General features: G+C 43.9%; 1 protein-coding gene across 1 annotated transcript in view; it reads left to right on the forward strand.

The window, feature by feature from the left end:
- LOC126425226 (zinc finger protein ZFP2-like) overlaps positions 1-27227 on the forward strand; it is a 66999-nt gene that overhangs the window by 20484 nt on the left and 19288 nt on the right. Inside the window, exons 4-5 of the mRNA XM_050088183.1 lie at positions 622-680; positions 26233-26877. Of these exons, the coding sequence (XP_049944140.1) occupies positions 622-680; positions 26233-26877 (704 nt within the window). The remainder of the gene's footprint in view (positions 1-621; positions 681-26232; positions 26878-27227) is intronic.

Raw genomic sequence — 27227 nt, forward strand, 5'->3', positions numbered from 1 at the left:
CCATTCCTGTCAATTGTCCCCTTATGCTCTCCCTGAAACTCTGTACAACCTCTGGTTTAGTCAGTTTATCCAGGTCCCATCTCCTTAAATTCTCACCTTTTTGCAGTTTCTTCAATTTTAATCTGCAGTTCATAACCAATACATTGTGGTCAGTCCACATCTGCCCCTGGAAATGTCTTACAATTTAAAACCTGGTTCCTAAATCTCTGTCTTACCATTATGTAATCTATCTGATACCTTTTAGTATCTCCGGGATTCTTCCATGTATAAAACCTCCTTTTCAAAGGCCTGTATAAATTTTTTTTTATTTTATGCTACACTACTGAATGGTTTTTGAAACTTTTGAAATTTGAACAGTTTTGATGAAGCAGGAGAATCCTGCATTTAATATGGTGATTATGGAGGATGACAACATTGAAGTCAGTTGTAACACCATGAGTCTGGATGAGCACTTCATCTTTAGAATTTGCGGATAAACATCTATGAAGAGATCAAATGAATAAGCACTTTCATTCTTGAATGTGGTGCTTTAGGATGAATACAACATAATTTTGTGACTTTTGTTTTATTATTTTGTAATGTTCTGTTGTTTCTTAACTAGACTATTCTCTTTTGTTTTAGTTTGCGGAAACAGAGGATTCAGGTCTGCAGCAGAAGAGCTTTGTTGAGGAAGTGAAGGAGTAAGTTCATATTTGTAACATTTATCGTCCTAATAGTTGAGCTCCAGTTAATTTTGTTTAGAATGGACACAAGAGTTAGTAATAACAGTGACCCTATTTTAGACAGGAGAGAAGTTACTGCTATGTGTGTGAGAATATTAGAGGATGAGCCTCATAATAATAAATAATTTGTCTGACCATGATCATCCAAAAAACGCTGACAAAGAAGCATCCCCATCAATCAAGTTTTAACTAAGAGGAGGAAAATAGTTTCATAGATTCATAATGGTCGACTGTCACACGACTCTGAGAAAATTCACAACAGGACTTCTTTGATATCATTACACTTGCTGCTACAGCATGGTGTTTTAAATCCTCTTAACTCATCGGAATGATTGCATAGTCGTCGTCTTTGAGTTTATCCTTGAGAAATAAGTCCATTGATGTCATATCAGGCAGACTTGCAGGCCAATAGATAATGCTTCCACTTCTTGTTCAGTGACAGGAAAGAGCTGCGTGACTGCTTTCTTAGCCACAAGTGAGTTGTGAATTGGGCACTCATTGTATACATCTCTGAAGTGGTACTTCCTCTAGGAGAGCAAGTAGCACTTAAGTAAAAAATTGTGTATTTCTTTTATGTGTTCAGGTTTGTTCAATGAATTAAGGACCAATTGTGCAGTCCCCAGGTTTGTTCAGTGAAGTAATGACCAATCACACAGTCTCCAGGTTTGGTCAGTGAATTAAGAACCAATCACATAGTCTAATAATCCAACGTCAGACATTCACACTCGACTACCTCTGATGTTCAACATGTGAAGATTCTCAGTGGCCAAATAAAGTGTGTTTATTACATTCAGCAACAAGATTTGTAATGGTGGCTTTATGAGCAAAGAGAATTCTTTCAAGAAAAAATCTATTTCCCTAATGTTGGATCAGAACTGTGTGGCACATCATCATCTGAAATCTCGCTGGTTAATCTGCTGGTGAAGTGAGTGACACAGTATGGGCAGGTGCTATTTGCGTGCAAAATGTGTACAACTCTGGGTTGATTTATTCCAGAGGCATTCCTAAATACTCTGGAGCTAACCTGTGGATGAGTATTAATTGCCATCTATTTCGTTTACTCTGCTCATTGCAATACTGTGCCCTACCCTTTGTGTTGTATTCTGGTGCCCTTCCATTAAAATTGTTTTGCTTTTTTATTGAATTATCATTCTTGTTGGGCAACGTCTGTAGAAATACCTTCGTGCATATGTCATCAGTTCTCTTCACGTTCCTTGTGTTCTACATAAAGAAGTAGCATATTTAGTTTATCTTGATTTGTGAAAGACATTTATTTTTTCAGGTAACTGGTATTTCGCACAAATGAAAACACGGACAGAATGAAAGTTACGTTTCCTCTGTGCCCCTTTCATACCGGTTTTGCTGCGGTTTGACACCTTTTTCCCTACGAATTTGATTAAGACGTATTTTGGATATGAAATCACGAATCGAAACCAGACTGTGCCTAAGTTCTAGCAAGTATTTTAATTACTCTGAAAGTGGTGATTGGATTTTGAAGAGTAAAATGCCATTGAATTTCTCTCTTTCAGGATTATGATATTAATAGCAGAAATTACTATGGTTTAATTTGTAAAGCGAGGTTGATGCCAATATATCTGTAATTAAAATGGACTGTACGCTGAGGTTAACAGCTCAGCTTAATCATTCTGTATATTAGTAGAAAACAAGCTACTTTGTGAACAAGAATGCTACTCCTCTTCTCACATTATTCAGTGGCAATCTTCATCTAGTAATTCAAATTACAACTTAACATGAAACACTGTAGTTATCCCCAGGGGCCTCAGGATTCTTTCGTGAGTTCACACGTGACGCACACTGGACCTCGAGCTATTGCAGCCCATTCTTCCTTCCTGCGCTACAATTCCTTCCCTGTGCCACTGCCTCCCTGCCGTGGCTCCTTCCCTGCTGGCCCCTCCTTCCCCTCTCTCGGTGGTCTTGTGTCGACCTGGCTATCCACCCGGTTTCCTATATTGCTCATGGTTTTGTTCCCCTTGCCTTTTATCTGCCATGCTTTCTCTTTGGCATTTTTGATCCCTCTTTGGGGTTTGACTCCCACTTCTAAATTTCCTTTCCGTAGTGTGGGCCACTTGGAGAACAACTTCCTCCCTAGCATCTACATTGTGGATTCCTCTCCCCCTGTCCTTCCTCTTTTTCTTCCCTGTCGTAGCCTCCTCCCGCCCCGCTAGCTCACCAGCCTGTGTAGCCAGTCCGTGTGGTAGGGCTGTTATGTCTCCACCTGAATGAACCCCGTAACAACATAGGTATCACACTTCTGATACCTCAGCTGTTGCCTCCCCATGTCTGCCTAAAGTTCACCTCATGTAGGACGGCGGTCCTATTTTCAGCTGTTCTGCGCATCCCCAACCATTAACTGCTACCGGCCAATAAAATTCATTCTCTCTCCCAGGGCTAGCTGTGAGATACAAATTGGACTGCGAGAATCTCTCTCCCGCCTGCTGCGATGCTGCGCTGTTTCCTTATTTTGCGACAGTGCAGTTTCATTCACGGAGCGACTGAATTATTCATTCAGATGTGAATTTTACTTTCTTGTAGCAGTATAGCTGTGAATGTGTATCTGTAAAATGAATGTCAGATGATGGCAATACATTTGAAATATCAGACAAACAACTTTAATTAAATTGCACAGCTATGGTGTATCATTTTAGTTATGTGACTGGGTTCACGATTTCATGTCCAAGGTCACAGTTTATAGTAATTGACGGAAAATTGTGGAATAAAATAGCAGTGATACTTGGCTTTTGCAAGAAAGGTTCATAGGCCTCCTGCTGTTCCTGAGCTAATAAATGATTTAGGAGACAATCTGAGCAGCCCTCTTATAAAGTCATCGATGATTGAAACAGATTACAAAACGATTTAGACCATCTATCTGTATGGTGAGGAAAGTGGCAATTGATTCTAAATAATGAAAAATCCACACGAGTAATAAAAGGAATCCGTTAAATTGTGGTTTACAGGATAAAACACACATATAAAGGCTGTAAATTTAACTGAATACGTAAGGATTACAATTATGAATAACATGAATTTCAACAATCGCACGGATAATGTAGTGTGGAAAGCAACGCAAAGACTGCAATTAATTGGTAGAACACTTAGAAAATGCAACAGGCCTACATAAGAGACTACTTACACCATGCTTTTCTGCTCTCTGCTGGAGTACTGTTGTCTGGTGTGGGACCCACAGCAAATAAGATTGATCAAAAAAATTCAAAGAAGGGCAGCTCGTTTTGTATTACTGCGAACTGTGGTGGCAGTGATCAAAACAAAGGCATTTTTCATTGTGGCAGGATCTTCTCTTGAAATTTCAGATGCCAACTTTCTCTACAGAGTGGCGGCCACCCACATAAGGAGGAATGATCATAATAATAAAACAAAAGAAATAAAGGCTCACACGGAAAGACTAAAGTGTCCATGTTTATTGTGCACAGTGAGAGAGTGGAATGGTAGAAAAATAGCTTGAGGGTGGTTGCATGACTCCTCTGCCTGGCACTTAATTGTGGATTGCAGGTAATCGTGTAGATGCAGACGTAGATGCTTCACAAGCAGACATGGAAGTTTATTTCCCGCATTTGTAACTTTTTCAAATGTGAATCTGAAAGCGAGACTTCTGTTTTGGACATTTTGAAGTCTCGAGAACGAATGCAGAAGCATGTGTCGGCAAGATAACTGTACAGAGAATAGTAAACAGAAGTGTCGTAGCTGTAGAAACTACAGGAAAATTTGTGTTCATGTTACCTGGAAAGCATTGATATTGCAAGATACCTGTAACACAAATAGATGGTTTTGGCAACGATATTTTAAAGCACTCCGTGTTTTAAATGTTTATAAGAAGAGAATACCTGATATTACAAAAATTTGTTACAATTATGCATGAGTGAATTGGCTTCAAAGGTAGTGCTTCATCAGTGCAAAGAATATTAAAATATATTGGTTTCAAAAATGTTAAGAAGAGAGTTTTTAATTGAAAGAAGTGACACAGAAGCAGCATGAACCACTTGCCTTATAAATGCATGATACAAGAGGAGGAGGTAGTTCTGCAGTGTGTTACCTTGATGAAATGTGGGTGAATCAGAATCATACAGTAAATACCCCCTGGTAAACGAGTTATGGTATTGGCAGTTTTAAAGTTCCTATAGGAAAAGCTTCTCAGATACTTATTCTGCATGCTGGCTCTTCTTCTGATTTCGTTCCTGAGAGTAAACGTGTATTTAGCTGTAAGAAAGACAGTAGTGACTACCATTTGGAAATGAACGCTGTCACTTTCAAGAAGTGGTTCACTGAACAATTCGTGCAATACCTTGCTTTGAAGTCAGCCATTGTAGTTACCATGCCAGTTGTCATTCAGCTGTTACAGAGAAAAGGCCAGGTACGAGCACCAGGAAAGGAGATATTGTGCTCTGGCTGAAAAATATTCCGGACAATATAAGCCAGACTCGTGGTGAACCCCTGAAGCTGGTTAAATGAATGTGGTCCACAGTTATGCGTTGACCCTCATATCACTGTGAGTATAACCTGATAGAATTTATTTGCGCACAGGTTACAATCTGTGTTGGGGGAAAAAACAATACATTCAAGGTAACAGACACTGAAATACTTGTGCTTGAAGCAATAGACAGCATCTCCTTCAGTGTGGCTTCAATTTGTGTGGCACGCTGCAAAGTTTCAGAAATAACACTTTGACAGGGAGTCGAAGGTGGATAACAGCCTTGAACATATCTTCCTAAATTTACAATTAGATGGTTCGGACATGGACTCAGATAGCACATGGGTCATTCCATGTCAGTTCAACCAGGGGCTCCAGCTCATAGTCTCAGATTTGACTGAAATTCAGTACACTAATTCTATCATGTGTGGAACACTCGTGTACAAAGTATTAGTTTCCCCTGCCAATTAGTTCCAGGATTATGACTTGTGAAAGACGGTGGCGTGACCCGGAAACTGCAACCCGCATCTGGCAATCTATCTTCAGACCCAATTTCAGGTCTTAATAACTTTGGAACTATTCCACACAATCCAGTGAAATTTTTACAACCCAGTATCATCCACTTAAAGAACACACTCTATTAATCAAAACACCAACAACATATTTCTGAGGGAAAATAAAAAATTCCAAAATGTGATTAAAAATGTAATATGTTAAAAGGTACATATTGTAGGTGCCCTCTATGCCAAATATAATTCACTCAAAAAGGGTATAAATATTTTTTGGTAAGTGTAATGTGGCCTAAACACACACAGAACTCATCATGTCCATATCAGTCACAAAAACTGAGTTACATGCACATGAAAATACAAAAAATTGTAAAATTACCTGAAAAACATGGATTTTCCAAGTGTGGTAGCACAAAAGGAACAAGTGGTATCCAAGCCAAATTTCACACACTGCATAAGTAGACCATAATGATATATATCTCAAAATGTCAGCATGTTATTGTAAGACATTTGTGTACATTGGAAGTTGACAGATGTATTTAGTGATGGGACCATTGTTCCACAACACAGTTTTGTAAAAACATATCATAAACTGTTTTGTCTCTTCTTGCCCTCTCCCACAACTGTTTAATCACTAAGCAACAACATATAGACAGATTAACACAACCTATCATTAATGTTTACTGCACTTGAACTGCTAAAAACCAGTCGATTGTGCTTCGAACAGAAGTTCTCCCACACTTTAGCTACTGTACTCCGTACATTGAGTGGCAAATTGTACTGTCTTCCTGACACTGTGGTAGGAACTGGAACTGTCATAAGAATATGTTCAAAAGGAATCCAACATCTGTCTGCCAAATGTGTCCAATGAAATGATCTTGCTGGGCCTGCTGGTGCCAGGAAGTTCACAAATACATCACCTTCTGCTTCACAGCACTCTGCAACACATCCTAAGTGCCATTTGTCATTATAAAGAGCAATAACATAGCAACGTGGTTGTATGTTGCTGCTTTTGCTTCTGAATCCTGTTGTGCATGAACCTATAGTTATAACCAGTCAGTCTGCTCATCTGCATATTGTCAGAGTCCACTGGAGAGAAGTGATGATGGCTCCTTGTGCCTGCAACAGTTTTAACGTGATCTAGTCTGCTTTTTAGCAACTCTTTCACTGATTTCACCTCATCTTTCGAAACATAGAATGATTGTATGCCAGATATATTTTTCTGTACCCAGACAAATAATTGAAGAGGTGTTAGAATGTGACCTTCTGTAGGGTGCTGCAGACTAGCTCGTGATGCCATGCACTTAATGATAGCAACAATACCATCACATACATTTTTACCATGAATTGTCGTGAAAAAATTCCGTTCTGCGTGAATCTGAAAATCATGGTAATGCATGCATAAATTTTTGATATTTTTACAGTTTTTGTACTGACTAGCTGCCCCATCACTGAAGTATTTTGCAAAATGTATGTGTGGCAGCTTGTTTGTCACGTATGCCATGACAGTGCGAATGTGGGCGTGAACTGCAATGGCATCATGAATTTAACAGTCGCTACAAACGCACAGGTTCATGACAGACATGTCACCTGATTCACCTCTATAGTAAATCGCAAATGGCTGGAGAGTTGCTTGACTGTTATCCCAATGATATCCTTAGATGGCATCTTGAACTATAAACGCAAAATTTTCAGAAAAGGTTATGTAGTAACCAAAACCAACCGCGGGAACGCCTTGGGCTGCGGATCGGAGCCGCCAGGCGGGGAAGCCGCCGGCTGTGGAGCACGCACCACTGGGTAAACACAAGGACGAGTCGGACGACAGACCAACGACAACTGACCACGACCGACTAAGACCAACATAACAAGGAAGAGATAAACAATGGAGGCTTGTGGAAACCACAACACCAAACACCAACAGTAAATCCACTTGGAACCAGAGCCAGGCAATTGTCAACAACGAGCAACGACCAGAACGCAGTACCGCCGAGATAGAAACGCAATCCAGAGTGAGTACCAGACTGGCTGGACTAGGGCACAGCGGGTCCCTATATACGAAACCGGAGGGTGCGGCTATTGGCCGCTGTCTGCACGTGGCGTAGTGGTGGCGTCCTCGCTGCACGAGAGCCGCTGCGCGGAATAGCCGCCGCGGAGGCGGAGCCCTCTATGGGTTGACCACGTCCATTTGTTCTGGCATGTGTTAGACTTCCGGGGTGGAAGGTACTAGAGTCTAGTACAGTGGAGCGTCAATTATCCGAACGTCGGTCAACCGAACGACTGCTTAACTGAACTGTGTACTCGCTCGCACCTGTTACTCTCCCACCCTACCGTCCATCATCCCCCTTACTCCCAAACCAAGTTTCCCACAGTAGTAGCCGCACTGGGCCACTGCTGGCGGAACATTGCTTCTAATGGGGCCTTCACAAGGCCCTGCTGACCGGCCAAGCCGCCAGTCGCTGTGTTTCAACAATCAGCACACTTCTGTCGGCTTAGCACTGGCAGTAGAAGTAGCGGCAGTATGAAAGCTGTTCACAGCAACAGCTGCACCAGCTTAGAGTTGAGGCATGCCGCTCCGCGCAGTTTGAAGGATTGCGCGCCCCGAAGAAGAGCTTCTCACGGTGCAAACAGTCACCTTCTGTTCTCTGTTACGACCACTTGTGTGCTGCTGCGTGAAGGCTTGCTTAGACAGATCAAAATAAAGGATTTTTTTAAACGTTAATTTTGTATACTGTGTGTATTGTTCATGCAAAATGCGTATGTAATATGTATATATTTTTGTTTAATAAACTGTGCCACATACTATATATTCCTTCTGAAGCTGCCTTTGTATGTTACTTTGTAATACTAAAAGAGATGCCTGTTTTTATGAATAAATTTACTGTACAGTACTTCTTTTTGGCAAATAAACATGTACAGTTCGATTATCCGAACAAACCAGTTTTCTGAACACCAATGTCCCCCAATTACTTCGGATAATCGCTTTGTGTGGTCAGTTTGTCTGTTTTTTGACAACACATTTCAACAAAATATTCCACTGTACTTTGCTTTGTTTAAAGACTTGTGTGATCCATGTGTGTCCATTGTTTATAAGAAACAAGTTCACAATCATCATCCATAAGGAGTTCACCATACAGTTCGTTATTCATGTGTTCTGCAAGATTTGCCTTACCAGGACACTTTTCACACCTGTGTATCATGCACTGGTAGGAACTGATGTCTCACACTAGCAGCTTCGTTGCACCTTTGTAATCCAGACCAGAATCCTTTATAGCAGGAAACATCAGCTTAGCATTTTGATGGGTCTCACGTACACAAACATTGTGTGTGCCCCTTGCACTTACAGGCACAACCCATTTTGGCCGAAGACTGAAAAAAGCCGATAAACCTACTTTGGTATTGGGATACTTTTCTTTGAATTCTACATATAGTTATGATATGTTGCATAGCAACAGTCTTTTTTGCATCTGTACACGTACATTTCCCATTTTCACCGTTACATAGTCTTTTTTTTTCCAGGCATTATTTGGCTGTAGTCATTATTTTCATAAAACTCCGACACTAGCAACTCAATTTCTTACCCTGAGCCTGCTGAAGTTGTGGAAGCACTCCTTGGGCTGCTTTTATTTTCCTAGCTTGCTTTACCATATATGTAGAAACATTGAATTCCTTTGCAGTGTAGTCAATAGACCAGCTGGAAGGTGCAAGAGTAAGAATAACTAATTTTTTCTGGCATGTGGATATGGCACATTTTTCTTTCAAATCATGCACAATTTTGTCCAAATCGGAGCATTTCTGGCATGATTTCTGTTCCTTTGGAGCAGATAGTTCTTCCTCTTCCTCCATTAGTGTGTCAGCTATTTTGTGTTTTAATTCCATTTGAGCTTCTTGTAGTTTTCTTCTACCATAGCTGGGCCTGTCTCTTTTCCCAACTTTGTGTGTCTTCATGGGAGACAAACCAATAGCAGTCACTGAAGTATTTAATTGCTCATCCGCTGTGGTTGTAGGTGGCTGATACTCTTTGTCACTGTCATGTAAATTATCAGAATATTCTTCATTTTCTAGCAGTGTAACACACCTGGAACATAACTTTTGTCCTGGTTTCATGTTAAGACCCATGCACTGATTCACTTTCAATACTGATTTTATATAAATTTCTCTGAGGCTACACTTCACTGTCTTCTTATGAATCTGAAATGGATCAAAACAACTTCTTTGTAGGAGAGAATACTTGTCCATAAACACTTTCATATGATGATAACAAACACAAAAGTTTCCTGGAACTGTACTTCTTGTGCCCACAGGGTGTATCCCATTTCACCATAGCAACAAATCTTGGTCCAATTCATCCAGATCATACAGTACAAAGCGAATGCCACATTTTGTTCCATATGTTGTTTTATGACATTCAGATACTTGTGCTCTACCAATACTGCAACTTGTTTTAACAAACTGCCTCCATACTGACTTTTCACAACAGTACTGACCAGTCTGAACTAGAATCTTAAAAACATGAGTAACCTGTAATTGTTGCTCGTTTCCTTTATTGTTCCTGCCTAACAATGACTCATTCTGTCCCTGAAAACTAGCATTGTTTAACTTCCTGTTGCCTAATGGTTCCCAATAATTGCTGCAGCTTTATCTGAAACAAGCCGTCTGCATCATCACTATTACTTGCTAAATCGTGTTAAAAGAAACGTAACCAAATACATCTCTGTCAACTTTTATTGTACACAAATACCTTTCAATAACAAGTTGAAATTTTGCCACATATTATATTATGGTCTACTTATACAGTGTTTGATATTTGGCTTGGATATCACTTGCCCCTTTTGTGCTACCACACTTAGAAAATCCACGTTTTTCAGGTAATTTTTCCAATTTTTCTATTTTTGTGTGCATGTAACTCTGTTTGTGTGACTGATGGGGGCAAGATGAGTTCTGTGTGTGTTTAGGCCACATTAAGCTTACCACAAAAAATTTACACCCTTTTTGAGTGAATTATATTTGGTATAGAGGGCACCTACAATATGTACCTTTTAACATATTACATTTTTTAATCAAATTTTGGAATTTTTTATTTTCCCTCAGAAATATGTTGTTGGTGTTTTGATTCATAGAGTTTGTTCTTTAAGTGGCTGGTACTGGGTTGTAAAAATTTCACTGGACTGCGCGAAATAGTTCCAAAGTTTTTAAGACCTGAAGTTGGGTCTGAAGATAGATTGCCAGATGTGGGTTGCAATTTCTGGGTCACGCCACCTTCTTTCACAAGCCATAATTCTGCAACTAATTGGCAGGGGAAACTAATACTTTGTACACGAGTGTTCCACACTTGGTGGCATTGGTGTGCTAAATTTCAGCCAAATCTGAGACTATCAGCTGCAACATTTTCTCAAATTGGTTGAATTGACATAGAATGACCCACATGATGATATGATGTAGACTTTTAAGAGGAGTAAAGTAATAACTTTTCTTGGTTTTAAAGGCTCATGGTTTAAAAATATTTTTGTCAACATATCAAAATGCGTACAAAGAACATAAGGATTTCCTAGCTTTTATTATTAGAAATATATAGCCTATGACACAGACTATAATGTTCAACACATTGGCCAATGAGAAGTTAAGCTTTTCCCAGTGTGGTGTGTGCTCTAATTACTCACGAGAATGCAGCCGAATAAATTTGTCAAAAACTCCAATATTTGCACAAGCAAATCCGTCATTTTCAAGGCATGAATTGGAAAATGTCTTAAAATGAAAGGGACAGTTATCTTTGGAGATATCAATGGTTTTCGACATAATTGGTCAACATTTGGTTGAGTTATTCAGAGAAGACAGTTAATTGTTTGCTTGTTTAGTGGATCATAAATGCATTCTCCCATTATAACGTCGTAAGAATTAGTTTAAAATCATAATGCCTGTCAACACCAAAAAATGTGAGAACTTACTGATGATTTTTATGATAGTCTTTTGCACTAGTCTGTGCCTCCAGTAATTCTTTTTTACGCCTAGTGAGTTACACTGAACTGCACCCACGTACATGCGTTATATATATTTAAAAAAAGTAGATGGAGTAGAAGCAGTTATCAAACAAATATAATGATTTCGGTTTGAGTTTGAACTTAGTTTATCGTGTATTCCACTTTTACTTATAATGTATCCCAAATTGCAATAAATGGCAATTATCGCAACCATTTTTGATGATCTTCTCGCTAGATAGTTGTCGTTTTGAGAAAAATTGTAGTTGAAGCCTTCACTTAGCTACATCTGCTGTTCCGACGTCACACGGGCGATTGCAGTAGACACAACCTCAAGACGTGAAGCAAGATTTCTCTCCTGTAGACGACTGACTGAAATCGATTTTAAAATGTATTATTCTCTCATACATTTTAACATAAAATACGATTTACTGAAGGCAAATGAACCTGGTTGTTGTCTGCAGCAACACAATTGGCAATGCGGACTTTGTTTGCCTGCTCTCTGCTGCCACACATGACCAGATCTCTCCCCTCCGCACTTTTCTATCTCTCCACCTCTATGCGTGGAAGCGCGGTCATACGTGACACAGACTATAGGAGAGGTTGCTTACCACTGTGAAGCACTGGAACTTTGGCAACAGCCACTGTGCCAGACGGTGCTTCCTTGGTAGCGCTCATGAAGAGAGCCCTTGATTGGAGTGGGTGGTATCAGGGCAGATTCTTTGCACAGGGGCATTATTTCTGTCTCATCTGGACTATGATTGTAAAGTCACCCTGTCGATGACCTTCTACTTGATGCTGGGATCTCTCCCATTTCCATTTACCTCCGCGCCCCACCTCATTCCCCCCCCCCACCCCGCCCCCTCCCGGGGGCTCGCCACCTTTTGGCGGGTTTGTGCTTGGCTATTGGCTACCAGGAGGCCCCAGCCTTTGCAGCACTTTTTCCCTTCCGTGCTGTCTGTCTGTCTTCTTGCTATTCTTTTTCCCTTGGGGAACACGTCTGGAGTATTATTGGGAATATTCTGCATTCTGTTGCTGACCTGCGAACAGGCTGCACTTTCCTTTTGGCTCCTTTTTCCTTCTTTCCCTTCTCCTCTCGTTCCTCTGCTTCGGCATTAGAGGATCCTCTTTTTTTCTTCTTCCTCCCTGTGGGCTCCTGATGGCCGGCCCACATGTCTGACACGTAAAAAGGTGACCAGGTAACGCGTAATTCCCAACCTCGTGTCAACATGTAGGGTTTGCACGTACCACCTGGTACGGGCCAGGTCCAGGGAGGGTGATTGCCTGAGCTGTAACCTTCCCAAATTGCCCATCGGTCCCCCCGTCAGGTGTTTGGGAGGTATGATCTGAGGTGTGAACCGTCACCTAAGGCGTGTGCCCCCTTGTGAAGGGGGTCCCTACTCGAAGGAGCACACCCTCAGAGGCCGGCAATCGTGGGGAATTTCCTCACGACGAGGACGAGTCAGTCGATCCTCTCTATCGATGTCGACGAAACGTAAATGTAATGGGGCTACTGATTCGAAGACCCTTCCCACTGCACTGAGTTTCCTCATGGTATCACATAATGAAGACGATCGGTCCTTCGCCACGGTCAATCTGTTTATTGTTCAGAAAGGTGTTGGTATCATTGCTGGTCCTGTGAAATCCTGCTCTCGTTTACAGAATGGCACTTTGGGTTTGGAGACAGCTTCTGATTTTCAAACACGACAACTACTTGCTGCCTCACTTCTCCACGGCTACCCTGTTCGTGTCAAGGCACGTAGAACTTTGAATTCTTCCTGCGGTGTAATTTTCACAGCCACTTGACAGTCTAACCGAGGCTGAAATACGATCTTACCTCTCCGATCAGGGTGTCATTGCTGTCCATTGAGTAATGAAAAAGGTGACTTCTTCCTCGGTGCCCACCTGCACTCGTTTCCTCACCTTTGATAGGGTGGTGCTCCCATCCGAGATTAACGCAGGCTATGAAATTGTCACAGTCCGGACGTACATTCCGAATCCGATGCACTGCTACCAGTGTCATCGGTTCAATCACACTAGAATGTCTTGTTGACACCCGACCACATGCATAACCTGTGGCAGCGACGCACACGAGGGTGAATGACCGCTTCCTTCTCCCTTCTTTATCGACTGCAGTGGCGGCCGTGCCGCCTCCTCCTGGGATTGTCCCATGTATCTAGACGAGCGGGATGTTCGAGCGATGCAGGTAAAGGAAAAAGTGCCTTACCCAATAGCTCACAAGCTACTGGCTAGTCACAAACCCTGTGTTCTCCCGTCTGGCACTTATAGTTCAGTTCTCGTTACCCGTCGCTCCACGAAAGACGTGGCCACGCAGACGTGCGACCTCAAATTTGGCTCTGAGATTGTGAAGTTGCCCACTGTCGAGGTAGCATCGCTGTCCCCCTGTCCCGCTGTGCGACAGACTGTCCGACTATTGCCTAAAGGGGTGAAGCTACCCTCTACACAAACGAGAGGCAGGAAATGACAGGACGAGTACTTCCGAGAAGACTCCCTCTGTCCCTCCCGCCTAACGATACCCGAGTCTTCCTCTAACCGGAAGGGCTCGAAGAAGTCCGCTAAAGATGAATGGATTTCTCCTTCCCTGACTCAAAGATCCTGCGTGGCGGTGTCACCACGTGGTCACTTAGCCCAGCCGGCCTCTGTTTTGCAGGTGTGCAACACCAACCGTTTTTCAGTGTCGGACTCCACATACCTACCGCACAACTGTGCCGATGCTTCTGTGGACCCCACGGAGCAGGATCCTCCTGCTTCTGTGCCCTGTAGTGGCGACTCCACCGGCTGTTCCTCGGCAGCCACCGACTTGACACCCCTACATCTCTTCCTCCTCACGACTATCCTCCAATGGAACATTTGCGGCCTTTGATCCCACAGAGAGGATTTACGCCTGCTTCTAGCATCGCAGCATCCCCTTGTACTCTGCCTTCGTGAAACGAAATTGCACCCTCGAGACCGCTTTGAGCTTTCACATTACTTACCAATTCATTTTGACCTTCCCCCTGAGGTCGGCATCCCATCTCGTGGGGGCATTATGCTGCTCATACAGGATGACCTTCGTAGTCAACCCATCTCCCTGACAACTCGTCTTCAAGCTGTTGCTATTCGCTTTGTCCTTCCCCACCTGACTTTCTCCCTCTGTACCATTTGTGTATCTCCGTCCTTCGATGTCACCGAGACAGACTTCCTTCAGCTAATTGGGCAGCTACCTCCCCCCATTTATGCTACTCCGTGACTTTAATGCGCATCATCCCCTTTGGGGTTCTCCCGGACCTGCCAGAGAGGTGCTGTCTTGGCTGACCTTCTTAACTGACTCAACCTCTTCTCCCTCAGTACTGGAGCACCCAATTCTTTCTGACTCCACGCACACCTATTCACTTTTGAACCTATCCTTTTGCTCTGCCCCGCTTGCCCGTCGTCTTCAGTGCTCCGTGTTTTCTTAAACCTACTCGAGTGACCATTTCCTGTGTGCTGTCCGTCTGCTGACTCCTACCCCATCAACATTCGTGCCCAAATTGCAGCTTATTAAGGCTGACTGGCAGCTTTACTCCTCTCTGGCGACCTTCGCAGAACGAGATTTCCTCAGTTGTGATGACCAGGTGGACTATCTCACCAACGTTATGCTTACTGCTGTAGAACATTCCATTCCTTGCACTTCCTCTTTACTACAGCATGTGCCAGTCCTGCATTGCAATTTGTGCACGGTGACGTGCTCTCTGCGCTTTTAACCGCCACTCTTCACTGGAAAACTGGATTCATTATAAACAGATGAGTGCAAAGGGTCATGAAGTTCTTCGGAATAGCAAAAGAACTAGTCGGATTTCATTCACTAGTTCTTTTAACAGTTACACACCTTCCTCTGTCGTGTGGGCCAACCTCCGACGGCTCTCTGGAACCGAGATCCATTCCCCCATTTCTGGCGTGACAGTAGGTGCCGATGTCATCGTGGATCCTGGTGCTATCTGCAACACCTTGGGCCACCATTTTGCTGAAGTTTTCAGCTCTTCCCACTGTCACCCTGCCTTCATCCGTCGGAAATGAGTGGACAAGGCTCGGGCAATACCCTTCTCTTCTATGAATCGTGAGTGCTGCAATGCCGACTTCACTATGATGGAGCTAGATCGTGCTCTTAGTTAATCCCTGTCCTGTGCCCCAGGGCCAGAACCTATTCACATTCAGATGTTGCAGCACCTCTCTCTTGCAGGCAAGCACTTTCTGCTTAACACATACAACCGCATCTGGGCTGAGGGCACATTTCCTGGACACTGGCGTAAAGCCACCGACATATCCATACCCGAGCCCGATAAGGACAAACACGTTCCTTCTAGCTACCATCCCATCTCTCTTACCAGCTGCATTTGCATGGTGATGGAACGTATGATTCATGCCTGGCTGGTGTGGTGGCTCGAGTCTCACCATTTACTCAGGAATGCACAGTGTGGATTTCGAGTGTGTCGTTCTGCAGTTGACCATCTCGTTACTTTTTCCACCCATGTCATGAATGGTTTTCTGTGGAAATCCCAGACAGCGGCCGTGTTTTTTGATTTGGAGAAGGCCTACGACACCTGCTGGATAATTGGTATCCTCCGTACTCTTTACACATGGGGCTTCCGTGGCCACCTGCCCTGTTTTCTTTGGGCATTTTTACAAGACCGAGTTTTCAAGGTGCGTGTGCGTTCTGCCTTGTCGGACACCTTTATTCAGAAAAATGGTGTGCCTCAGGGTTCTGTCCTGAGCGTCATTCTCTTTGCTACCGCCTTTAACCTTATAATGGCCTGTCTCCCGCCGGGCGTCTCCGGCTCTCTTTTTGTTGATGATTTTGCCATCTATTGCAGTTCTCCACAGACCTGTCTCACTGAGCGGTGTCTTCAGTGCTGTCTTGATCGTCTTCAGTCCTGGAGCATGGCCAGTTGCGTTCACTTTTCAACTGACAAAACCATCTGTATGAATTTCTGGCAGCACAAATGGTTTCTACCACCAGCTCTACATCTTGGGCCTGTTGCCCTTCCATTCATTGACACTATGAAATTCCTGGGGCTCATGCTCAATAGGCAACTCTCTTGGTCCTCCCATGTCTCTTACCTGGAAGCCCGCTGTACGCAGTCCCTCAGTGTCCTACATGTCTTCAATGGTACTTCTTGGGATGCTGATGGAACCACCCTCCTCCGTTTGTACTTGTCCCTTGTCCGTTCAAACTGGACTACGGATGCTTTGTTTAGGAACCTGCACACCCTCCCTTTTTACGCCATCCCAACACTATCAGTCATCATGGCATCTGTTTGGCCTCAGGCGCCTTTAACACCAGCCTGATTGAGAGTCTGTATACTGAAGCTGCTGAACTACCACTGTCCTACCACCATGACTTCCTCTTCGGCACACACGAATGCCATTTGTCATGCGTGGCCACCCGTCCTATGCCTCCTCCTTCGATGATTCCTTAGATCGTTAGTATGGGGCTCGTCCCTCTTCTCTGTTATCTCCTGGAGTCCGCTTTCACCACTTGCTACAGCGGCTTAACTTCACGCTACCTGCAACTGTCCCAGTGGATGCAAACCCTTCACCACCTTGGCTTTGTGAAGCAGTGCATGTTAACCTTGGCCTTCATTTGCTTCCTAAGGCCACTACTCAAGCCTCGGTCTATCGCCTTCAGTTTCACGACCTTCGTATGGAACTTAGCGATAATACCTTTGTATACACTGATGGCACTCGACTGACCGTGTGGTCCGGTGTGGCATCGTCATTGGCATCCATGTCTTTTGATATCGGTTTCCATCACACTCCTCAGTATTTACAGCCGAGCTTTTCGCCTTGTATCAGGCCACGGAGTACATCCGGCGACACAGCCTTCCCAATTGTGTCCTGTGCTCAGGCTCACTCAGCACCCTCCAAAGTATCTGTGCACTGCCTACTGCTCATCCCTTAGTGCAGCGGGTCCAAGAAAACTGTCACTTCCTCATTCTTGGTGGAGCCAGTGTCGTGTTTCTGTGGTTCCCTTTTTGTATGGTGTTTTTTTCTTTTTTTTTTTTTCTTTTTTTTTTAGCCATTTTTCCATGAGCCTTGTTTAGCTGTCTACTATTCTGTCCATTGGGACTGACATATAGTCATTTCCCTCGTCTCTGTGTTTGTGTTCGCTAGTTTTGACTTGGGTGCGTATGACCCAGGTTATTTTTTGTGCCCTAAAATAAATAAAAAAAAAACAAAAAAAAAATAAACATTTCAATTTAGTGGTCCCAACTCACAGTTTCCTATGCCATCATTATCCGGTCTTTCCCTGTTCATCTCTTCTATTCTATTATTTTTCACACCTTGGGCTGTCTTTCTCCCAGTGCCCATCGTCAGGTGGGTTTAGCAGTTGGCTTGTGCTTTGCTTCTCTCCGCAGTGACTTACATCTTCCCTTTTATTCCCCTTCTCCACATTAATTTTCGCCAAAGAATTCCTCGAAAGGCAGTCGGCATCCTCGTGTTTGCGTCTGCTTTTGGGACATTGTACTCGTGGGACCTCGGTGCCCATTTTCCCAGTGTACCCGACGGATACTTCAGGATAGTCAGCCAACACAGTGAATGGTAGTCCATCACAACGGCAAATGGTTTGGCAGAGAAATATGACCGGAAGTTGTTGATGGGTCAGACAACTTTGAGGCGCACTTTCTCAGTTGTAGAGTATTAATCTTGGACTTGGAGAGTACTCTGGAAGTATAAGGTATGATGTTGTTACCACATTACTGAAGTTGCACTAAGATTGTATCTGTCTCATAACTGCTAGAATCATTGTGAAGGTCTGTATTTGTATTCTCTTTGTACAATGCTAGGATTGGAGAAAAGACACAAACAAAAGTATGTCCAGGATCTGTGCTGCGACAGATGAGAAAGGAGATGCTGTGGAGGGAGTGAGTGGCAGCTCGTATTAGTGTCTTGGGGGGAGGGAGGGGGGTAGAAGTGGAAGAAATCGAGCACAATTTCTTACGAAACAAAGCCATTGGAGAAGTGTGTTTATTAATCACTGAATACACTAGTGCTACCATTTTGTAATAGGTACAACTGTATACAGTGCAAAACCAAGAGAGCATAGTTTGTATGAGACTCATTCATATTATTTTACTGTTAGGCAGATAATGTTTACATGCGTGTAAATACTTTAATAGTGAACTGAAGGTGCGACACTGCAGGAAACATGTGGTACCTAGAAGAGTTGTCTGGAATTTTCAGTTGTGAAGAGTGTAGCGGTGAATGGTGAAATAATTCTGAGAATAAAGTAAAAGTGTCCCTGGGCACACCTGCTACTAGTCAGTATCCATTGTATGTCACGGCCACCCCTCCCCCCCTCCCCTCCCCCTCCCCCACCCCCCACTTGCTGAGTGCACCCTTGCATTGAAACAATGCCTATATGCAAGCAAGTGCAAACACTGAAATACAAAGTAGACAAACTAGAAGTATTAGAGAGAAAAACAGTGTGGATGTAAAAAGAAATACACAAAGCTAATAATTAAGCAATGGCCAAATAAATTGCCTAAAAAGAGTATTTGACCACCCTCACAACTTGTCCAGTCTATCGGCACACTCTGAAGGGCATTTCCTGTTAGGTAGAGTGTGCATTGTTGCTTTACTACAAGTATCACTGTTAAAGAACAAAGAGAAAAAAGTGAGTCTATATACAAAACATAATTAAGGTCCCTGTAAACAATTAAAAAGTTTGTCAAATTTTACTGTGTTTGCCAAATATTTGACTGTATGGTGGTGCTTAGTGTTTCTCAAACATAGAGCATGTTTGACATGTTTGCAAGAAATTTTGGTTGACGAAAAATTTGACAAGATGGCAGACATTGTTTATGTTGATGTTTTGCTACATATGTTTAATCAAAAATATTTTTATTACAATTTATCTCACTGTATTGTGGGTTCCCACAACTATAGAAACTACGATCAAAGCTAGAAACAAAATATCACTCGCAGTTGCCAAAATGGTAGTGGTGTCACATCTTGCCCAGCCATACATTGAAAGAGGTATGCACAACATACAAGCAGGAGTCCAATAAAATGAAAAAAAAAAAAATAAAAAATGAATTTATCAGGTTCTTCCAAGGATAATGTTCCCATGTTGCAGTATTTTAATGAGCTGTCATTTGATAAGTGAGTAGAGAAGAATATATCTTCGCATACTTATTTTTCAATGAGAAGGTGAAGTAACTCTAAAATAGTTATTAAAAGTTTCACTGTCCATTCACAGAAAGTGATGTAAGCATTGGGTTCTGAATGTAAAATTTCCTTAACAGATTTTTGTGTGTATATTTCTCTTTCAATTTAAACCATTCCCTGGGCCATTGTGTTATTTTCATTTTCTTCTTCTTCTTCTTCTTCTTCTTTAAAAATGCTGTCAGAGTTAATGTTAGAGAGACTTTATCTGCATTTCTAGCAATTCCCGGTAGTGTCAAAATACAGCATACCTGAACAGCATTGCTTCAAAAGCAGACAAACTGTGTTGATACATGTACAGGATCCTTTGACAAATCTGTGGCTCGATAAGAGCAAATTCGATAGAAAAGTTTGATAGTTGACAAGGGCCTTCACAGGTCTCGTTTCACAGGGGAGAGACAAGTAGTTGACTGTGGCCTTCTGTTAGGAACCACCCTGGAATTTGCCTGAAACAGTTTAAGGGAAACTTAGAAAATGTAAACCAGTATGGTCAGATCCTATCAATTACAAGATCAGTCTTTTTAACTTCATTTGTTTTATGTAGTGTACAATATTACTTTATAAAGATATTATTTAATAATGTAAGAAACTAGTACTACAAGGCATTCATTTATCAATCTGAGTCACTGCACTTACTCCACTCACTGTCTACTAACATTGCGACCATGGTAAATATGTTTGATTTCCATTTTGTGCATCACGTCTTCTCTTATGCCTGCGTTAAAAAAAAAAAAAAAAAAATCAAACTGAGTCAGCATCTCTTTGTAGTAAGTGAGATACTGAGTTCAGAATGAGGATAAGACGTATGTGTAACCCATTGCAGAGATTTGGCCAAAAAAATTATTATTATTGTTCAAGATGGTGACTGGGATGCAGGGAAAATGGAAGAGTTAGACAGTTGGGGATGAATGCAAGTTGCAAATTAGAAAAAAATTCTTGCCTTTATTACAGTCTGAGGTTTACATTGGCACCCTCCAGGACGGACATACTTATGCTATATATCAGTCATAGGCAGCAAGGGTGGATGGCCAAAAGTGAAAAGATTTTAGAAAGGAACAATAGTATCTGAAGGGTGAACAGTAGACCAAGGTTCAGACAAAACTTAAAAGAGAGACAGGCAGACAATATATTGGAATGCAAAAGACGCAAGGCCAGTGCACAAGATAGGAATTATAGATAGCTTAAACCTAAATACAAGAGAGTGAAATTCAGAAGTCTCTCTCCACAGGCAGTTGCGGAAGGCAGTCACGTAGCATCTGTTCTGTTCCTCGTGATGGGTTACTATAAGCTCTGTATTCCCCTTAGACCTTGATCCATTAATTCAGTACTTATGTAGTGGCACGTGGAAGTGGGTAGAACAATTGGGTACTGAACGTAAGATTTTCCCCCCGTGGGGCACACCGTTATTTGGCGGGTTCTTGCTTGGCTTCCATGGGACCCCAGCCTTTACAGCATCTTTTCCCTTTGGTGCTGCATGTCTGTCCTCTTGCTATTCTTTTTCCTCTCCCTTGGGGAACATGTCTGGGGTGTTTTTGGGAATGTTCTACATTTTCTGTAGGTGACGTAAGAAGTCTCACCACTGTTTTTTGTTTATTTTTTTTCTTTCTTTGTTCTCCTTGTCCTGTCCTTCCTCCGCTTCTCCTGTCCTTCCTCCGCTTCGGCGTTTGAGACTCCTCTTTCTCTTCTTCCTTCCTCCCTGTGTGCACTTGAAGGCTGGCCCATATGTCTGCCATGTAACAAGTGACTGGGTAACACATAATTCCCAGCCTCAGGTCAACAGGTAGGGTTCGCACATAACCCCTGATACTACAGGCCGTGCCCAAGGAGGTGTGATTGCCTTAGCAGCTACCTTCCCAAATTGCCATTTGGTCCCTCTCTCAGGTCAGGTGTTCGGAGGTGTGACCTGTGGTGTGAACAATTACCTAAGGCAGGTGCGCCCCCTTCCGCAGGGGGTCCGCAGTTGGAAGGAGCGCGCGATTGGAGACGCTGGCAGTCGTGTGAGATTCTCGTAATGAGCCAGTCATCTTCATTGTCAGTGTCTATGAAACAGAATGAGACAAACAATTCAAAGACCCTCCCAGCTGCACCATGATTCCTTGTGGTTTCATGTACTGAAGACGGTCAGTCCTTCGCTACGATAAATTCGTTTATTGTTCAGAAAGGTGTTGATGCAATTTCTGGCGCTGTGAAATCCTGCTCGATTACGCAGTGGCACTTTGCTTTTGGAGTTGACTACTAGTCCTGAAGCACAACTGCTTGCAGTTTCGCTCCTCCATGATCATCCTGCTCATGTTGAGGTCCATTTAATACTGACTTCTTCCCATGGTATATTTACACTAGGCTGCTTGACAGTCTGAAGCAAACGACAGAAGGAATACTCGCACGAAGACTTCTTACACCCCTCCAGCCAACAAACAACTGAGTCTTCCTCTGCCAACTGGGAAGGCTCCAAGAAGTTAAAGGCAAATGGTCTACTCCTTCGCTGACTGGGAGATCCTCTTTGACAGTGTCGCCATGCAGTACTCTCACCCGGCCGACCTCAATGTTGCTGGTGCACAGCACCAACTGTTTTTGTGCCCTGGACTCCGCAGATCAACAGAGATAGTGCCAACACCTCTGTAGATCTCGTGGAGCAGGATCCTCTAGCCCTTGTGCCCTGTAGCAGTGAGTCTTCAAAGTTGGCACTTGGCAGCTGCCGAGGTGACACCCCTTCATTTTATCCCTCCTCCCCTTTCCTTGTTATGGCTCTTCTTCAATGGAACATTCGTGGCCTTCGATCAACAAAGAGGATTTGTGGCTACTCTTAGATAGAATCCCAGTGTCAGGTTGTTCCCTGCCTCCAAGAGACAAAATTGCATCCTCACAACTGCTTGAGCCCTTGCATTTCTTCCTGGTCCATTGTAACCTTCACCCCCATGCTACTCATAAGGGATGTCATTCATAGTCAACACATTTCCCTGACTACCCGCCTTCAATCTGTTGCAGTTCACCTTTTCCTTCCTCACATGAACTTTTCTCTTTGTACTGTTTACATTCCTCAGTCATTCGATGTCACCAGGGCAGATTTCTCCCAGCTTATTAGGCAGCTACATCACCCCTTTCTGCTGCTTGGTGACATAAATGTGCACCGTCCCCTTTGGGGTTCTCCCAGAACCTGTCCGAGAGGTGGCCTCTTGGCTGACCTTCTCAATCAAGTTAACCTCCTCTGCCTTAACACAAGTGCAGACATGTTCCTTTCAGACCTCTCACACACCTATTCCCATTTGGACCTACCCTTCTGCACTGGCCAGCCTGCCCATAGTCTAGAGTGGTCCATTCTCTCTGACACATACTCGAGCGACCATTTCCCGTGTGCTATCCATTTGCTGACTCCTACCCCACCTACATGCACACCCAAACGGCAGTTTACTAAGGCCGACTGGAGGCTTTACTCCTCCCCGGTGACCTTCAATGAACAACATTTCCCCAGTTGTGATGACCAGGTGGAATATCTTACAAACATTATCCTTACCACCACGGAACGTTCAATTCCTCGCACTGCCTCTTTACCACGCCGTGTCCCGGCCTCTCGGTGGACTGAGGCGTGCCACGACACAATTTGTGTGCGGAGACGTGCTCTCCGCGTTTTTATCCATCATCTTATGATGGCAAACTGCATTCATTGTAAACAGATGTGTGCACTGTGTTGTTGTGTTCTTTGGGATAGCAGAAAAGCTAGCTGGCTTTCATTCAGTAGTTCTTTTAACAGTTTCACTCCCTCCTTCGTCATGTGGGCCAACCTCCGGCTGCTCTCTGAACCGAGATCTGTTCCCCAATTTCTGCCCGATCATACCTGGTGATGTCGTAGTGCACCCTACTGCTATCTCCGTCACGGGCTGCCATTTTGCGAAGATTTTGAGCTCCTCCCACTGTGACCCTGCCCTTCTCCGTTGGAAACGAGTGGAGGCGGCTCGGGCGAAACACTTCTCCTCTCAGAATTGTGAGTGCTACAATATCGCTTTTACTATGAGGGAGCTAGATCGTGCTCTCACTTCATCCTGATCCTGAAATGGCTTTCTGCAGAAATCCCAGACTGTGGCCGTGTTTTTCGATTTGGAGAAAGCCTGTGGCACCTGCTGGAGGACTGGTATCCTCCGCACACTCTACACGTAGGGCTTCTGTGGCTACATACCCCATTTCCTTTTCTTCAGGAATTTTTAAAAGACCGGGTTCTGTCTTGTTGGACACCTTTACCCAGGAAAATTGTGTGCCGCAGGGTTCCGTCCTGAACGTCGACCTCTTTGCTGTTGCCATTAACTCTATAAAGACATGTCTCCTGCCAGGCATCTCCCGCTCCCTTTTCGGTGACAATTTTGCTGTCTAATGAATGCAGTTCTCCACAGACCTGTCTCATCGAGCAGCATCTTCAGTGATGTATCGATCGCCTTTACTCGTGGAGCATTGACAGTGGCTTTTGTTTTTTCACTGACAAAACCCTCGGTACGAATTTCTGGTGGCGCAATTGTTTTCTTCCACTGTCTTTACATTTTGGGCCTTTTGCTCTTCCATTTGTTTAAGCTACAAAATTCCTGGGGCTCATGTTTGATAGGAAACTTTCTTGGTCCTCCCACCTGGCAGCCCACTGCCTACGGTCCGTCAGTGTCCTACATGTCCTCAGTGGTGCTTCCTGGGGAGCAGATCGTACCGCCCTCCACCATTTGTACTGGTCCCTTGCCCATTCGTAACTAGACAATGGGTGTTTCTTACACTAGCCCGCTTGGGAGAGTATGCAGAAGCTGCCGAATTACCACTGTCATACCGCCGTGACTTTCTCCTCGGCAGATGTGCGTGCTGTTTGTGTGTCTTGCGTGGCCACCCATCCTGTGCCACCTCCTTCGATGACTCCTTTGATCGTCACTATGAGGTGTGTCCCTCTTGTCTGTTACCTCGTGGAGTTTGCTCTTGGCTCTCATTCCAGCAACTTAACTTCACGCTACCTGCCACTTTCCCGGTGGGCGTGAAGCCTTCACTGCCTCAACTTTGTGCGACGGCCTCAGTTTGCTTCCTAAGGACACTACTGCAGCCTCACTCTATCGCCTTCGGTTTAATGACCTTAGCACAGAATTTTGCAGTAGCACCTTTGTATACACTGGTGGCTCTCAGAGTGACCGATGATGTTGTGTGTGCCTTCATCATTGGCACGGGTGTTTTTCAGTTTCGTCTTCTGGAACACAGCTCAGTATTTACAGCAGAGTTTTTCACCCTGTATCAGGCCATGCAGAGGATCTGGAGACACAGGCTTTTCACCCTGTATCAGGCTACACAGAGGATCTGGAGACACAGGCTTTTCAATTGCATCATCTGCTCCAACTCTCTCAGTGCCATTCAAAGTCTCTGTGTGTTGTACACTGCCCATCCCTTAGTGCAGCGGGTCCAGGAAAACTGTCACTTTCTCACTCTTGATGGGGCCACTGTGATATTTATGTGGGTTCCTGGTCACATCGTTCTGACAGGAAACGAAGCAGCTGCCGCTGTTGCCGAGGCTGCAGTCCTTGTACCTCAGCCCGCTAGTTTTTCTATTTTCTCCGACAATCTCTGTGTTGCCGTCTGTCAGCAAGTGGTGTCCCTTCGGTATCACCACTCGTCCTCCCTTTACAGGATCAAACTCCGGGCTCTTAAGCCTCTCGCAGTGGCTCGGATGACCTCCTCTCGGTCCTCTTGCCGCGAGGAGATCATTTTAGCTAGGTTGCGCATCAGGCACTGTCTTTTAGCCATTGCCATTTGTTAAGTGGTGCTCCCCCACCACTTCGTACTCATTACGCTCTTCTTTTGACAGTCCGCCATTTCCTGACAGAATGCCCTTTTTTTAACACCTTACATTCTCGTTTGCACTTGTTGCTCAAGTTATCCGCCGTTCTAGCAAACAATACTTGGGCTGTCGACTGCGTTTTACCTTTTATCCATCGTAGCAATATGGCAAAGGCCATATAATTTTCTAGTTCGGGACCTGCATTTCCCTGTGGTGTATTTTATAGACCTTTCTCTAGGTCCCCGTTTTAGCTGTGTTCTTGTCAGTAATTTGGGGTTAATGTGTAGTCGTTTTTAACTCCTCTCTTTGTCTTCGTGTTCTACAGTTTTGACGTGCGCACATATGATCCTAGTTGTTTTTGCACCCTAAAACAAAACAAACATCAGATTTTGGGGAAAACTGAAAGATCATCAAATATCTATTTTTAGGGGTTCATTTTGCTGCAACTTGAGGTTGTACCAAATTATAGTGTGGAAAAGTGTAATTTTAAATGACAGATTATTATTATTATTATTATTATTATTTTTATTATTTTATGGTGTCAATTTTAACTAGAATTTATAACACACTTTGTGTTTTTCTCATTATTCAGTGTGAAGTTGACATTTGAAGATGTATCCAATTCGAGAGCCCAGCACGTTGAGCTGTCACCAAATGATGATGACTTTTCGAGGACAGTGAATACGGGATACAAAGTACCAAATGAAGATTCTCCTTTTGCGAAAGGAGAACGTGAGGACCGTGCTGTGCTCCGTATGGTCACAGTTGAGGAAGAGGGAAATTCAGACCTGGAAGAGGAAGGCTCCGAGGATGCAGAAAGCGAGGAGCAGATGGTGACGTGCGACATGTGCCGGAAAGGGTTCCCCTCGAGGAAGGCGATGGTAGGCCACACCTGCAAGGCGGCTGACGTGGTCGCCAGGGAGGGAACTGCGCTGCCGCCCAACGCGTGTGCCGCCTGTGGGGAAGTGCTGGCGACTGTGGAGCTGGCCCGCCGGCACCCGCGCTCGCAGGAGTGTCCGCACAACAGACAGCTGCCCGGTGGCAGGGCCAGGGATGTGGCCGAACCGGGGAAGTTTGCTTGTGACCAGTGCCCGGCACGGTACAGTCGTCGCAGCCACCTACTGCGCCACCTGCGTGTCCATAGTGGCGTCAAGCCCTTCTCCTGCTCCGCCTGTGGTAAAGCGTTCCTGGACCCCAGCTCTCTCAAGGCACACGAAGCCACACACACGGATGACAGGTACTTTATAAATTTTTTATGTATTTGTGTATTTTCTATGGATCCATACAGTGATGAGACCGTACATAATTTTTTTTACGTATTTGTGAAGTAGATGAAATGGTTTGTTTACTGAGATGTCGTGCGTCGTTGCTGGCTGGACACAGCTGAGAACATGCCCTGCTTCCCTACTCCCTCATTCTTACTGCTTCTCCCCTTTGTACCACTCCCCTCAGCTTGCAGTTAGTGTTGCCACCGCTTCTTGCTGCTAGCCTAGTAGCTGCTGACGAGAGGCATGAGGAGTGATTCGTTTCAATCTGATTCGGGAGTGGGTCATTTGGATCCGATTCTCAGAGATTGTTGATGCAGCG

This window comes from Schistocerca serialis, chromosome 10, assembly GCF_023864345.2.
Source record: "Schistocerca serialis cubense isolate TAMUIC-IGC-003099 chromosome 10, iqSchSeri2.2, whole genome shotgun sequence".
In the NCBI taxonomy this organism is placed as follows: domain Eukaryota; kingdom Metazoa; phylum Arthropoda; class Insecta; order Orthoptera; family Acrididae; genus Schistocerca; species Schistocerca serialis.